This window comes from Acomys minous (genome assembly GCF_964271855.1).
Source record: "Acomys minous genome assembly, chromosome: 3".
Lineage (NCBI taxonomy): Eukaryota > Metazoa > Chordata > Mammalia > Rodentia > Muridae > Acomys > Acomys minous.
The window spans coordinates 54514277-54529032 of NC_140485.1; the positions used below are offsets into that span (position 1 = coordinate 54514277).

Here is a 14756-nt window from a genome sequence, read left to right on the forward strand (position 1 = left end):
AGGGGATCTGACACCCTTACATCAATGTACATTTTTTAAAAAATATATTTTCATCTGTACCTACAAGCTCTTACAATGCTTTACATGACAGAGAAAACAGGGCTTCCAACAGTCATAGTGTCCATGCCTGTAGCTCTAACACCTGAGGCTAAGGCAGGAAGATAACCAATACAAGGCTAGCCAGTACTATACAGAGCTACTGTCTTTATCATTTATTTATTTATTAAAATTGTTTTGTTTTTAATGTATGTATATTTTCTTTCTTTTGGTGGTGGTGAGGGGTTCTCAAGACAGGGTTTCTATAGTCATGGCTGTCCTAGAACTTGCTCTGCAGACCAGGCTGGCCTTGAACTCAGAAATTTGGCTGCCTCTGCCTCTCAGGTGCAGGGATTGAAAGGTGTGTGCTACTATCCCTGGCATGTATACATTTCATATGAATGTTTGTGGGTGCCCTCAGAGGCCATAGGAGGGGATCAGATTCCATGGAGCAGGAGTTAACAGGAACTTGTGAATTTCCTATGGTGCTGGAAAGTGAACTCTAGGCCTTTGGAAAATCGAGTACTCTTCTGTTCTTGTTTTGTGTTTTGTTCGAGACAGGGTTTCCCTGTGTAGCCTTGGCTGTCCTGGACTCACTTTGCAGACCAGGCTGGCAGCGCGATCCGCCTGCCTCTGCCTCACAAGTGCTGGGATTAAAGGCGTGCGCCACCACGCCCTACTCAAATCAAGTACTCCTAATTGTTGAGCCATCTCCCCAGACCCTGAGAAACTGTCTTTAACAGGGAAGAACTTTAGATGTGAAGCCCAAAGTATTAATAATTCATGTTCCAAAACTGAACAAACTCTAAAAACATACCACAAGGCTTAACACAATTTTCTGATTGATTCACTATTTTTGCTAGAAATCTGATGAAAGACGGGAAAAGGATATTTTTCAAATTAGCAGATGATCCCTAAGACTGAAAGAAAAAGACAAATCTAAGTTCATAAGGATACTGCAAGACAGGAACCAGAATTGCAATGACAAGAAGAAAATACAAACTGGCCTTAATTTTCAAAAGAGCCAAACCACATACACATATAAGTACAAAAATGGCTGAATTCTTGCTTACTAACAATTATCAAGGGCTTTTAAGTGCAATAGTAACTTCAGAAAAAGCTGCTGGAACCTACCACTTATCACTGTATTTTCTCTTAGCTCATATCATTAATTTTCTGGTCTGTTGTGCTTTATCCCACCCCCAAAGTTAAAGGGGAAGAAGACAGATTGGAAACCACATTAGAGCCGGGTGTGGTGGCTCACAGAGTGCATCCCTTTAATCCCAGCACTTGGGAGGCAGAAGCAGGTGGATCGCTGTGAGTTCGAGGCCAGCCTAGTCTACAAAGAGAGTCCAGGACAGCCAAGGCTAATAACACAGAGACCCCTGTCTCAAAAAAACAAAGAAATCACATTAGAAAAAAAAGTATCTACGGAAGTTTGATCTGAAAGGCAAGAAGCAGAGGTACTTCTAGATAAACAGAAGGGCTGTTTAAAAGGCAGTGGACAGCTTACACAGAGATGTAGCAGTAGGAACAGGACCAATGGAATGAAGTGACATAAAAAGAAATAGTGGTGGCTTGGTATGAGAAAGAATCTTCTAGTAGAAACTTTTTATTTTTTATTTTTTTTAATTTTTCTTTCTAGTAGAAACCTAATAGTGATGCTGAGCCTACGGACAGAGGCAAACAAGCAGTGGCTGACTACCACTTCTCAGGAATGCATGATCGGCCTTCCTTCCTTAAGTGCTGAACAATGGGACCACAGACTTCTTTAAAAGGAAATTTATCTACTGGTCATACACTTTTGTAAATCAGGTATTAATCATACCACTCATCTGTTTAGTTGAGGCTTGAATTTGCCCACAAGCCTAAAACTACAATCTCTTCTCAAGGGTCACAGATGTAGCTCATAAATTCTACATTTGCTTTCCCCCCCCCCCCCCTTTAGCTCCATCTACTAGTTTCTATGAACTTCTCCAGAAATTTCTCAGGGGAGATTTGCTCTGGACATTTCCCCTGAACTATTTTCTAAACTGCTTAACTGGCAGCTAAGGATAAGCTGTAGAAAGAGTGCACAGTCATCAACAACTCAATGAAAGGAAGACAATCATGTTTTAGTTTTTTTAAAGTTCTGTCTCACCAGAAACACATGTTACCCGTTACCACTCCAGTTTTACACTGACTCACCATTACTGATTTCTGGAAGATCAAACTTGGTGAAGTCCCACCACTGGAGACGGTAGGTAGTATTGGCGATGTTACTGGCCACAGCAGACTGTCCATCTCCAATCACTGCCCCTGATGACAGAGAAGACAAGAAGAGCACATTAGACTACATTGCATTCTTTTCTGTTTGTTTTTACTGCAGAATGTAATGGAACACAGGGATTAGAGGAGAAAAGTAAGAATCACAACTGAAGCTCAAAAAACCTGGAGAGATCTGCATGGTAAGTCATCACAAAGAGAACTAGACACAACCTTTCACAAGCACAGTTCTATATGGAAGTGGAACCCCATTCATAAGCTTTTCTTGTTACTACTTAATGTGTCAGGTCTTGAATATTACACTGTTTAAGACACTGTCCATCATGTGAAGAGATGAGTTGTCATACAAATGTGGGGGAGAAAAAAAAAGAAGACTCCAAGAACATAGAAAGACCAGGTAAATTTCAGTTCTGGGTGCTATGGTAGCAAGCAGTGCTCTTCAGGAGAAGCAGCTTCTCCTTTGTTAATGACCTTTTTGCTAATAAGACATCTCAAAAAGAGGCTTCCTCCAGAGAGAAGGCAGTCAACAGAGGGTGACTGGAGAGAGGCAGTAAAGAACAAATGAGGTAATATTTGTTAATCTCTTTTGAAATACTGGCATATAACACAGCAGAAATTTATAAGCCAACCTTTGTAGCATGAGAATATTTTTATTAAGGCAATTTTTTAAAAATAATTCTCCCCTCCAAGAACTTCCTTGAATTCCAGATTCACCTGTAATATTTCAGTTTAATTTTCCCTGAGATATATACTTCAGTATGACATTTTTTCCTTGGTAACCAATTAAATAAAAAACTGATTTTTTTTAAAAAACAGGTTGACACTTTAATTTGCAGTTGTATTTCATTTACATGAACATGTCATTTCCTCCTCCTCTTTCAGAGGTGCATTTCATACACAACCACCCCTTTGATCAGACAGAACCAGAGCTTCTTAGGAGAATAGAAGATCCTTGTGTGCAATACAGACTAGATGGTATTCTCAGCTGTAGATCTTGTTAGTGCTGACCAGCCTTGGGGAATGTAGCTTTATGCCGGATTCACCAGCATCACCTAGCCTCTGCCCTCTGAGTATCATTGTGGGACATCTCTATTTGTTTCGTCTTCTTGTTGAAGGGTTTTTGTTTGTTTGTTTTTCTAGACAGGGTTTCTGTGTAGCCTTGGCTGTCCTGGACCTGCTTTGTAGACCAGGCTGGCCTCAAAGTCACAGAGAACTGGGATGAAAGAGAGCTAAATTTATTACTCTGTTGCCTCTAGATTTCTCTATTCTTTCCTCAAATGATCAAGAAAGAAATTACCCTCTATACAACCATGTAATATAAGAAACGTATTCCTTTTCCTTTTAGCTGGAGGCTGCAGGCCACTGTACCAGAAGGATAATAAGAGTTGAAAAACACTCTTGTAAATAAGTTGATAGCCTTAAAATATTTTTTAAGTCTTACAACCTCAAACATAGCTCCAAACAGTTGTTAACACCAACATCTGCAGGTGTTATCACAACTGACTTCAAACCCCCTACTAATGGCTCCATGACATATATACCATTCATATGAGGCACATATCTACCTCTCCACTAATACAGAAAATCCTCCTTTGATATTTGTATCTGGGAGCTGGTGAAATGGTTCACCAGTGTTGGAAGGACCCTGCTGTTTGAGGGTATAGTCCTCTCTGTCCAGATAGCCATTCTGAGCTTGGCTCTGACTCCATCTGGAGAGTGTCTTTAGACATAGATGCCCCTAACTACATTTGATATATGGCCCTTGACACAACTCCCTGCTAGGTCTCCCCTCCCTGCACCTATAGGATAATTAGGTGCTGTGTTCCTACTCATATGATAGGAGCATGCTGCCAAATGTAAAATAAGCATCTTAAAAGTGCCTGGTTTCAACCAATTATGAGGGGTTAAGTATTTAGCTCAGTGGTAGAGTGCTTAGTGCAAGGCCCTGGGTTCAGTCCTCAGCTCTGGGGAGGAGGAAAAAAAAAAAAAAGACAAAATGAACACCTATCTTGTAAGCCCTCTATCCACTCCCTAAGGGCTATATAACCTTTGTTCTTCCTGATTAAAGTTGAACTAGCTCCTGAAGTGGTTCCCATAGTGTTTTTATCTCCACTGTGCTTATGGCCTTCCAGGCCCTGCATCTCATCTTCTGCTCCTCTTGCCTTGGTGGGCTGGTGGCCATCAGCGTCCCCGCCCAACCCCCAAAACTCGCACCTTCCCGAGGGAAGAGGAGAATCAAGGCCAAAACCTTGAGTCTAATCTCCTGAACCCACACAGTGACAGAGAAAACTGACTCCCACAAGTTGTTCTCTTACCTCCACATTTGTGTTATGGCATGCCTGTGTACAGACACACAAACAGACACAGACACACACAGACACACACACACACACACACACACACACACACACACAGATTAAAAAAATGTAAAAAACAATCTGTGAGGTAAGAGGGGGAATACAGGGAGGGACAGGTAAAACTAAGGGCCATTTGAAGGGTCATATGGGAACCTAATACAGAAGAAGCTTCTTAAAATATATGCATATACAAAATTGAATCACCAAATAACAGGGAGACAAATACCCAACTAGACATCTCTAGCTACCAAATAAAACCTCCAGTGCTGGGAATGAGTTACATCTAATCAAGTTGTTGGCCAAAGGGGCCCAATAGAAACCCCAAACAACCCAGGCTATTGCTAAAGCTATTGGTTGCTCTCCACAAATTGATGATAAGGCCCTATTGCTGAAGGCAACACCAACATAACTCACTGAATATGAGGAAGTCGAGCTGGTGCCTACCTGGAGCCATCACCCCTAGGGAACCGGCTTCATAGTCTTGGAAGGTACTCAGCATACTACCAGAGCATAAACTAACACAGCTACAAAACCTTAATCTACAATTGTAATCCACTTTTGAGATGCACTGTTACAATAGTGGCACAAACGTTCTGGGAGTAACCAAACACTATCTCACTGGATTTAAGGCCCACCACTCCACGAGATGGAGCCTAGTGCTGCTCATCTGGCCAAGAACATGAGACTAGACAAGCCACAGACCTAGAAGAAAACCAAACACTCGTACTGTTTTAAAGGGAACATAGCAATAAAATGACTCCCAGTGACTTCTATACTCATAGATAAATGATTTGCTCAGCCATCATTAGAAAGCTTTCTCCTGCAGTAAATGGGAACAAATGCAGAGACCCACACCTGGACAATGTGCAGAGAGTGAGAAACCTTGGAACACTCGGTCCTAAATAGGATGTTTCTATAAAATTCTTCCCCTCAGGGTTCAGGTAACCTTGTAGAAGAGCAGGTAGAAAGACTGTAAGAGCCAGTGGGGATGGAAGGCACAAGAAAAAAGTGCCTTCTAAACAACAGGACTAATGCACATATGAATTCACAAATAATGTGTCAACAATGTCTAGATGGGGTTCCAGCACTGAGAGGAGCAGTGTACATGAGTTCCCATCCTGAACCCAGAAGCTATATCTAATTGATAACTTTTTGCAAGGAAAAAAATAGTTTTCTCCAAGGGAGTCTCACTGGGTATATAAACTACCCTAACAGGTAGGGCCCATGCCTAGCAGTAAATGGTCAACACAAATCAAACTCAATAGTATTTTGGTTTCTTAGGGTTTTATTGTTGTTGTTGTTTTCTCATAATGCTTTGTGTGGGCATTTTTTTGCCTTACGGGTCTTTTGCTCATATATTATGGTTTCCAATTTTGTGTTTTCATGGGATTTCTATGAACATTTGTCTCAACATCTCTATGTATTTCTTGTGCTTATTCTTTGGTTCTCTTCTCTCTCTCTCTCTCTCTCTCTCTCTCTCTCTCTCTCTCTCTCTCTCTCTCTCTCTCTCACACACACACACACACACACACACACACGTTTGTCTGTTTTGTTTTAATTTTATTTTGGATGCTTGTTGTTTTCTAACAAGATAGAGAAAGAAAGGGTATGGATTAGGGAGATAGGGAGGATTCAGGAGGAGTTGGGAGAAAGGAACCATGATCAGAGTTTTTTTTTTTTTTTTAAATCTGTTTATTTTTTAAAAATCTAATGTGGGAATTTTGCTGATTGGGTGAAGAAACAGCTAAGATGTCAGTAGGAATTTCTTCCCTTCTTTTCCTTTCGTTTCTGAAAGATTTTAGTGAGTTTTATTTTATGACTCTAGAATTCCATAAAATAGAAGAAGTTCTGCACAAAATTTTCTTATGTTTTGTTTATGAGTCTAGCCTTTAACAGATGAGCAATCTCTCTAGGCCACAATTTTTTTTTTCTTTTTCTTTTTGATTTTTTGAGACAGGGTTTCTCGGTACAGCTGTGGGTGTCCTGGACTCACTTTGTAGACCAGGCTGACCTTGAACTCACAGCAACTGCCTGTCTCTGCCTCCCTCAGTTCTGAGATTAAAGTTGTACACCACAGTGCCTGGCTAGCCCAGAATTTTCTTAAAAGAAGCAGGTTCAGATTTTGCTGGCCTTGCTAATGATGCAAATCATTTAAACCATTTTGGTTAGAAGGTCTACCACTTCCCTGAAAGGAATCACTCTTCGTTTTGATGTAGGTTCCATTCCACTGAGTTTCCGAATTATTCCCTAGGCTAACACATGTATTATCTAGATCACTGGCATCTCTTTAACAGCCAGTCTCAAATTGCTTTAGTTCCTTACCATTTCTTCTAATTTACTAGAAAAGAATATGTCTAACCTCAAACAAAGGGAGATAAACTGATTTTCTTCATGTATGATGAACTAAATGTTAGTTACTAAGAGAGATTGAAGAAACAAACTATATTCTGGGGAAGAGATTAGAACTACAACCAGGAAAACAGTTCAGAAATCCTTCTGCTGGCTTTGTAACTGGGAACACAATGATTTCAGTTCTAGCCCCAACTCCAGAGGCATCCTGTACAGCCTATGCTTCTGGAAACAGCTGTGCAATAAATACACGTGTAGGGTGGTACTGTGAAGAGACTAGGGAGAGGTTCTCTGCCAATGGTGCCAGAGCACTGCACAGAAACAGCTTGGCATCAGAGTCAATTTTTAGTGCCATGTAAACACAGATTAGGGAGTGAAAGATGCCAGCAACAGATTAGAGTATTGTCACCAGGTTCTCTTTGCAAGGGCTGCTGCTGGCCAACTGAGGCTGTCTCTTGGAAACATCAGGAAGAAAAAGTACTGTCCTGTTTAAAAAAACAAACCCAAAAAACCCACCTACCAGTTGGCAGCACTGGCTAAAGGTACAGGAAACGTACCAAGACTAGTTAGTTAATGGACTGAGCCACGAAATATTTACAGAGTGGCATTCAGCTTTAGAAGCCAAATGCTAAAGATAGCTAAAGTATTTCTAAAGGTTAAAGGTTTGTATACGTATTAGACTACACTTGGTATTTCCTTCCTAAAATGTTATTATTCATTCTTTCAATCATTCATTCAATTCATTCATTCATTCAGTTTTGGAGACAAGGTCTCAATATGCAGCACTGGATGTCCTGGAACTTACTATGTAGACCAGGCTAGCCTCCAACTCGCAGAGATTTACCTGCCTCTGCCCACAAAATGATGAGATTATATACAGCATTCTGCCTGCAGGCCAGAAGAAGGTACCAGATCTCATTATAGATGGCTGTGAGCCACCACGTGGTTGCTGGGAATTGAACTCAGGACCTCTGGAAGAGCAGGCAGTGCTCTTAACCTCTGAGCCATCTCTTCAGCCTTTGATTTATTTATTTTTATTTAAAAATTAATTTATTTTTGTTAGGAGTGGTGATGCATGCCTTTAATCCTAGGATTTGAGAGGATGAGGCAGGAAGATCTCTGTAAATTCAAGGCCAGCCTGGTCTACATAGCAAATTTCAGGACAGCCAAAACTATATAGAAAGACCCTGTCTCAAAAAAACAAAAATGCCCTTTAAAACTCACAAAAATGCATCTATTTTTACTTTATGTACATGCCCATTTGTCTTGGTGTGTTTATATGTACCATATGTGCATATATGTCTGGTGCCTGCAGAGGTCAGAAAAGAATGCCAGGCTTTTTGGAAATGGAGTGAGAGACAGAGGCAGGCTGATCTCTGTGAGTTCAAGGCCAGCCTGGTCTACAAAGTGAGTCTAGGACAGCCAAGGCTACACAGAGAAACCCTGTCTTGAAAAACAAAAATAAAAAACAAATAAAAATAATCCATAGTTGGGAAACTCTATGCCAACTATATTGTAATCCCAAGACAAGTAACCTTAGATCTATTTGAGCTGGTTATGGTCACATATACCTATAATTATAGCCAGTGGGAGGCTAATATATATAATAATAATTCATATTCCAGGCCAAACTGGCTATATGGTAAGACCACATCTCAACGAACAAAAGCAAACCAAGAAAATACTGCTGTTAGAATGTCTGCTGCTGGGGCTAAAGAGATGGCTCAACAGTTAACACTGACTGCTCTTCCAGAGGACCTATATTTAATTCCCAGCACCCACATGGCAGCTCTCAACTGTCTATAACTCCAGTCCAAGGGCACCTAACACCCTGACACAGATACACATGCAGGAAAACCACCAATGAACATGAAATAAAAATAAATAAAATCTTTTTAAAAATCTGCTGCTGAAAGTACTCAAACTGACTGTTAGCATTGATAATGTAAGGTGTCATGTCCAAAGGAAATTCCAATTCTCCAACTTCCAAAAGGCAGTCAAATTATCCAGAAATGAGTTCCATCTATACCGTAGGCAGATATCTAGGTGTTAGATTAAAAGTAAGTATTCACCGGGTGTGGTGGTGCATGGCTTTAATCCCAGCACCTGGGAGACAGAGGCAGGCAGATCACTATTAATTAGAGGACAGCCTGGTCTACAAAGAGTTCAGGACAATCAAGGCTACACGGAGAAACCCTGTCTCGAAAAACAAAAACAAAACAAACAAAACTATTCCTCAGGAACTTTAGATGCCAGTTCCCTACCTAAAGGAGTGATTTCCCTTACCCCAGGCAGAAAGGACATAAGGCTACCAGTGGCACCTATCAGTACATCACAGTGCTTGCTGGCCTCCAGACTCCCTCAGTATCACAAGCACTTGTAACACATTCCCAAGTCCACGCTAGCATCCTAGTCCTTCTCCCCTTCTCCCCTACCCTAAACTCCCTCCAGCTTCTCTTTCTTTCTCTGCTCTGGACTCTTCCAGAAGCCTCTAGATGTTCTTTCTCTCATATCTACAATAAAAACCTTCCCTTTACTATGGATCGGCTTTCCCTATACCATGTCAGTTTATACAAAAAGAAATTAAGAAAAGGTACAGAATCATTTAGATACTTCTTAGCAAAACTCAGTTTTATATTTCTACCTTAGATTAGAGCTAGCTTGAAGTAGGATCTTACAGTTTGTACTTTTTTTTTTCTTTCAAAAAACATAGGTGAGTCCAATGGACCAGATTGTGACATTTCCTGCCAGTATATATTTGTGTGACTATTTGTAAGTTAATAATTTGAATCTGGGTTTCCTTATCTGTTAATTTTAAAAAAGTATGTAATAGCTTAATATGGTGATGCATGCCTGTAATTCCCATATTCATGTTATAGAAATAATATGCCTTCCCACTCCACACACAGATGAAGGAAAGCTCTTTATTAATGCAACTGGCTAGCTGTAGCTACCAGTCCAAAAGGGAGTTAGCCCCAAATACAAGATTTTACTAATTCATATACATCTTAAGCCTACGCATTACACAAATACTGTCATCTTTAAATGTCTTTCAGGTCCCAGCCACAACTTACACTTTAAATAATTTAAACAAAGACTGGAGACTGCAAGTCTGGCCACTTGGGCAGATAGGAGATTTACACAGCAATGACATTTCATATTGACAGAATTATTTTAATTACATCAGTGTTGTTCTTTTTTGAATAGTTGTAACTCAGGGTCATCTGGCCACCCCCTCCAAAGAATTGTTGTTTTTTGTGATAAGAGCACAGGGAACTTAATGGCAGAACAGAATTCATGATAGTTGTGACCATACGCTACCTACACGAGCTGCCCAGTAGAGGTATGTCTTTTGTTGTGGAAAGGAAAGGGGGCTTAATGGCTGGTCAGTCCTGATGAATAAATTTCACATATCTGTTAGCATACTACTTTAACGTCGGGATGTTTTGGTGACAGTGCGCCCTTAACTAGATTCTATTTGTGGGACTTAATGCATAGATCTTTTTTGGGGGGGGGCAATTTTAAAATTATATTTCTTTTTTTTACATATATTTATATTATTACACATAAATAAAATAAACTACATACAGCAAGAAGACCCTTGAAACAATCAGGAATTATATAAATGTTACGTTCAATATCGTCTTTAAAGATCTATTTATCTATCTGTTTGTTTGTTTATTATGTGTCCAATGTTCTGCCTGCAGGCCAGAAGAGGGCACCAGATCTCATTAAAGATGGTTATGAACCACTGTGTGGTTGCTGGGAATTGAACTCAGGACCTCTGGAAGAACAGCCAGTATTCTTAACCTCTGAGCCATCACTCCAGCCCCTCCTGTGCCAATCTATTAACAAATCCTTTATAGCATCAATCCCATTACAATGAGTTTCTGCTATATCATTCAGAAGACAGAGCCTGGTGCAATGGTGCACATCTATGATTCCAGTACTCAAGGAGGCAGAAGCAGGCAAATCTCTTTGAGTTCAAGGCCAGTCTGATCTACAAAGTGGGTCCAGGACAGCCAAGGCTATACAGAGAAACCCTGTCTTGAAAAACCAAAACCAAAACCAAAAAAAAAAAAAAAAAAAAAGCCAGAAAATAAACAACAACCAAGCTGGAGAGGGGTAGCAGTTGGAATCAGAGGTAGACAGATTGAGATTGAGGGCAAGCTGGTCTACAGAGTTCCAGGATAGCTAAAACTACACAGGAAAAACTTGTATGGGGGAGGGGGGAGAGAGAGAGAGAGAGAGAGAGAGAGAGAGAGAGAGAGAGAGAGAGAGAGAGAGAAGAAGAAGAAGAAGAAGAAGAAGAAGAAGAAGGAGAAGGAGAAGGAGAAGGAGAAGGAGAAGGAGAAGGAGAAGGAGAAGGAGAAGGAGAAGAAGAAGGAGAAGGAGAAGGAGAAGGAGAAGGAGAAGGAGAAGGAGAAGAGGAAGAGGAGGAGGGGGGAGGAGGAGGAGGAGAAAGAGGAAGAAGCAAACCCCCCCCCCCCGCAAAAAACTTGCTTTTTAAAATGGGCAAAGGACCTGAAATAAATATGAACATGAAAGAAGTTCCAGGCCAGTCATTAGAGTAGCAAATTTAAATACCAAGGAGAAACCATCTCCCAGGTATCATCACTGCAAAATTCTAAAGCAGTGATAATTCCAAATGCTGGTAAGACCTGGAGTAACATTCCCTGCCGGTGGGAATGCAAATGGGACATGTACTTTAGAAGACAGTTTGACAGTCTCTTGGAAAACTGAATATACTTTTACCATATGATCTGTGACAGGGCAAGACAGTGTAGAAGTTCCTCCATCTTGTATTCTTGCTGAGACCATTTCAGGCTTAGCTAGAATTTGATCTTCTTGATGGAGAATCCCGTGGAAAATAACCCAACTCTATTTGAGGCATTAGAGGTCAAGATGCCCCAACTAACTTAAGCTTTTGTTAAACTGCCTGCTTGAACATCCCCTTCCCCCTTGCAGCTGCCAAGTGAGACAACAGGATATGGATTTTGCATTTAAAAGCCCCTTAGTGTAAATGTTCAGGGTCTAATGCTACACTTGCTCACCCCATCTCCAACAGCTGGGTGTGGTCCCAGCCAGCTGGAATAAGAACTTTCAATTGGCTATAAACTGTGTCTTGTTAGTCAGTCAGTCGTCTCTGGTGGGGCTCCCCAGAATAGATCCAGCACTCCTATCCTTTCAAATGAGTGGAAAACTTGTTTCTACACAAAAGACTACACACTGGTCATAATTGCCAGTACTTGGGCCAGCCAAGATGCCCTTCAGTAAAGGTGTGGACCAACTGTGGGAAATACTAACAAGAACGCATTAGTAAATGCTCTTCAAAAAAAAAAAAAGAAGAAAAAGAAAAAAAATAAGAGAAAAGAAAAAGAAGCACTGCCTGCTCTTCCAAAGGGCCTGAGGCAGGCATAAAGGTGGGCAGAATACTGTATACTAAATAAATCTTTTTTTTAATGCTGCCATACCAGCCTGATCTTCAGTGTGAGTTCCACATCAGCCTGAACTGCATATTGAAAGCCTGTCTGAGGGACAGAGGATGGAATCACTAACATACCATGAAGACAGAATAGCTATGTGTGTTATGAGTGAAAGAAGCCCAAAGAATACATGACTCCAAGTAAAAAGATTATTCCTAATCTGAAACCAGAATGGTAGGTAGAATTACATGTGTACAACTCTGCTCAGCTTCAAAAACCTCAAATTTCTTTTCTTTTTAATTTCTTAAAATCAATCTATAACTTGGAAGGCACTGATGCTGAAGAGATGGCTAAGCAATTAAATTTGCAGGCTGAACCCGGGCACCAAAACTCCCAGCACTCAGGGAGGCAGAGGCAGGCGGATTGCTTTGAGTTTGAGGCCAGCCTGGTCTACAAAGTGAGCCCAGGACAGCCAAGGCTACACAGAGGAAAAAAAACAAATCTTGTCTCGAAACAACAAGGGGGAGGGGTGGTTGTGGAGGGGAGGGAGAGGGAGGCTGCTTTTGTTAAGATAGTTCAATTCCCAGCACCTACTGCAGGCAGCTCATAATCTTGCTTAGGGAATTCAATGGCCTGGCTTTGGCTTCCACACACAGGATAAACCTACAGACCTGAGAGCCTGCATGCATCTCTAGCCTGTTTGTCTCAGACTCAGTCTACTGTTGCTTAGAAAGAAGGATTTGGAACCTTTTGCCAAAACAGCTTCTTAGTCTATCTCCAAGATCTGTTCTAGGAACAGGGAAATGAAGAGTGTGATTCAACAGTTCAGTAAGACTGCTGAACAATGAGAATCATTAGCAAATCTATCAGAAAAGTTAATTTGGGGAGGGTAAAAAAGGGCAAGCTGCGAAGAAGGAAACATTTAAATTATATTTCGGTCCTACAAAATCTGTTTCATTGGAGATTGCATAATTTAGAATGGCCATGTGCTGCTGCTTGGAAAATAGACTAAGAATGGGGCTGGGACTGCAGCTAAGCTTAACTTAGTAGCACAGCACTTGCAAAGCAGGCACAAGGCCCTAGGTTCCATCCCTAACACAAAGGAGGAAAAAAATAGGACTGGGAATATAAGCACACCACAAAATTACTCTTTTTGCTTGGCTGTTTGTTATACAGGAGTTTAGATTCAATATGCTAAGAGATTAGTAAAGCTGAGCCTAGAAAGACCACAGGAGATTCAAGTGAACAAATTTAACCAACTTTTCTAATTCTTTTTAGAAAGCCTATCCTGTAGAATGCCATTTACATGAAATACCTGGAACAGGCAAAGCTACAAAAATGAAATGCACATTAATGGTTACTGGGCTAGAAGGAAGTAAAGAGTTGAAAGAAAGGGGGAAGAGCGAAGTGGCTGTTAGTGCCTAAGGGTTGTTTTGTTGATTAAAAAAAATGTCTGAAACTATAAGCATAGTAAAATGGTTGTTTTAAGAACCACTGACTTACATACTTAAAATAGATGAATCATATCTCAGAAAGGCTATTTAAAAACTAGCTGGACCTGGTGAGGTGGTGCTATGCCTTTAATCTCAGCATTTGGGAAGCAGAGGCAGGCAAATCTCAGTTGATTCCAGGCTGGCCTGGTCTACATAGTGAGTTCCAGGCCAGCCAGAGCTATGTGGCCCAAACCAAACAAAACTAAGAGCACCGTGAGTTCAAGGCCATCTTGGGCTATATGTAAAGACCCAGGCTAGACTGTACATTCAACATATTTTTCAGCCTTTTAAAATTTTTTTAATGTTTTGTTTTATTTTAAAGACAAGGTTTTTTGTGTGTGTGTATAGTTCTGGCTGTCCTGGGAACTAACTCTGTTGACTAGGTTGGCCTCAAATTGAGAGACCCACCTGCCTCTGCCTCCTGAGTGCTAGGATTAAAGGCATGCACTACCACCACCTGGCACAGCCAGCTTTTTAAAAAGTGGCCTTATTTTCAGTACCCGTTTGCATATCTTAAGAATATAGAACATTGGTAATATCCTTTACCTTTCATTTGTATACTGCCCTGCTGTATTTCCTCTTTTCTTTTCCTTTCTTTCTTTTCCTCCCTCTCTCCCTCCCATCCCCCCACCCCCCACCCCCCACCCTCACCTCTTGGTTTTTCAAGACAGGGTTTCTCTGTAACTCACTCTGTAGAGAGGCTGGCCTAGAGCTCACAGGGATCCACCTGGCTCTACCTCCCCAGTGCTGGGATTAAAAGTGTGTGACACCACCACCCAGCTTTTTCTATTTTCTTAATTTGAAAAAAAAAATACATATCCTTAAATTTT

At 40.9% G+C, this 14756-nt stretch overlaps 1 protein-coding gene across 7 annotated transcripts in view; it reads right to left on the reverse strand.

The window, feature by feature from the left end:
- AMBRA1 (autophagy and beclin 1 regulator 1) overlaps positions 1-14756 on the reverse strand; it is a 184316-nt gene that overhangs the window by 40481 nt on the left and 129079 nt on the right. For all 7 annotated transcript variants that reach the window (XM_084776683.1, XM_084776682.1, XM_084776680.1 and 4 more), the window contains one exon: positions 2224-2334. In XM_084776683.1, coding sequence (XP_084632809.1) covers positions 2224-2334 — 111 coding nt within the window. The remainder of the gene's footprint in view (positions 1-2223; positions 2335-14756) is intronic.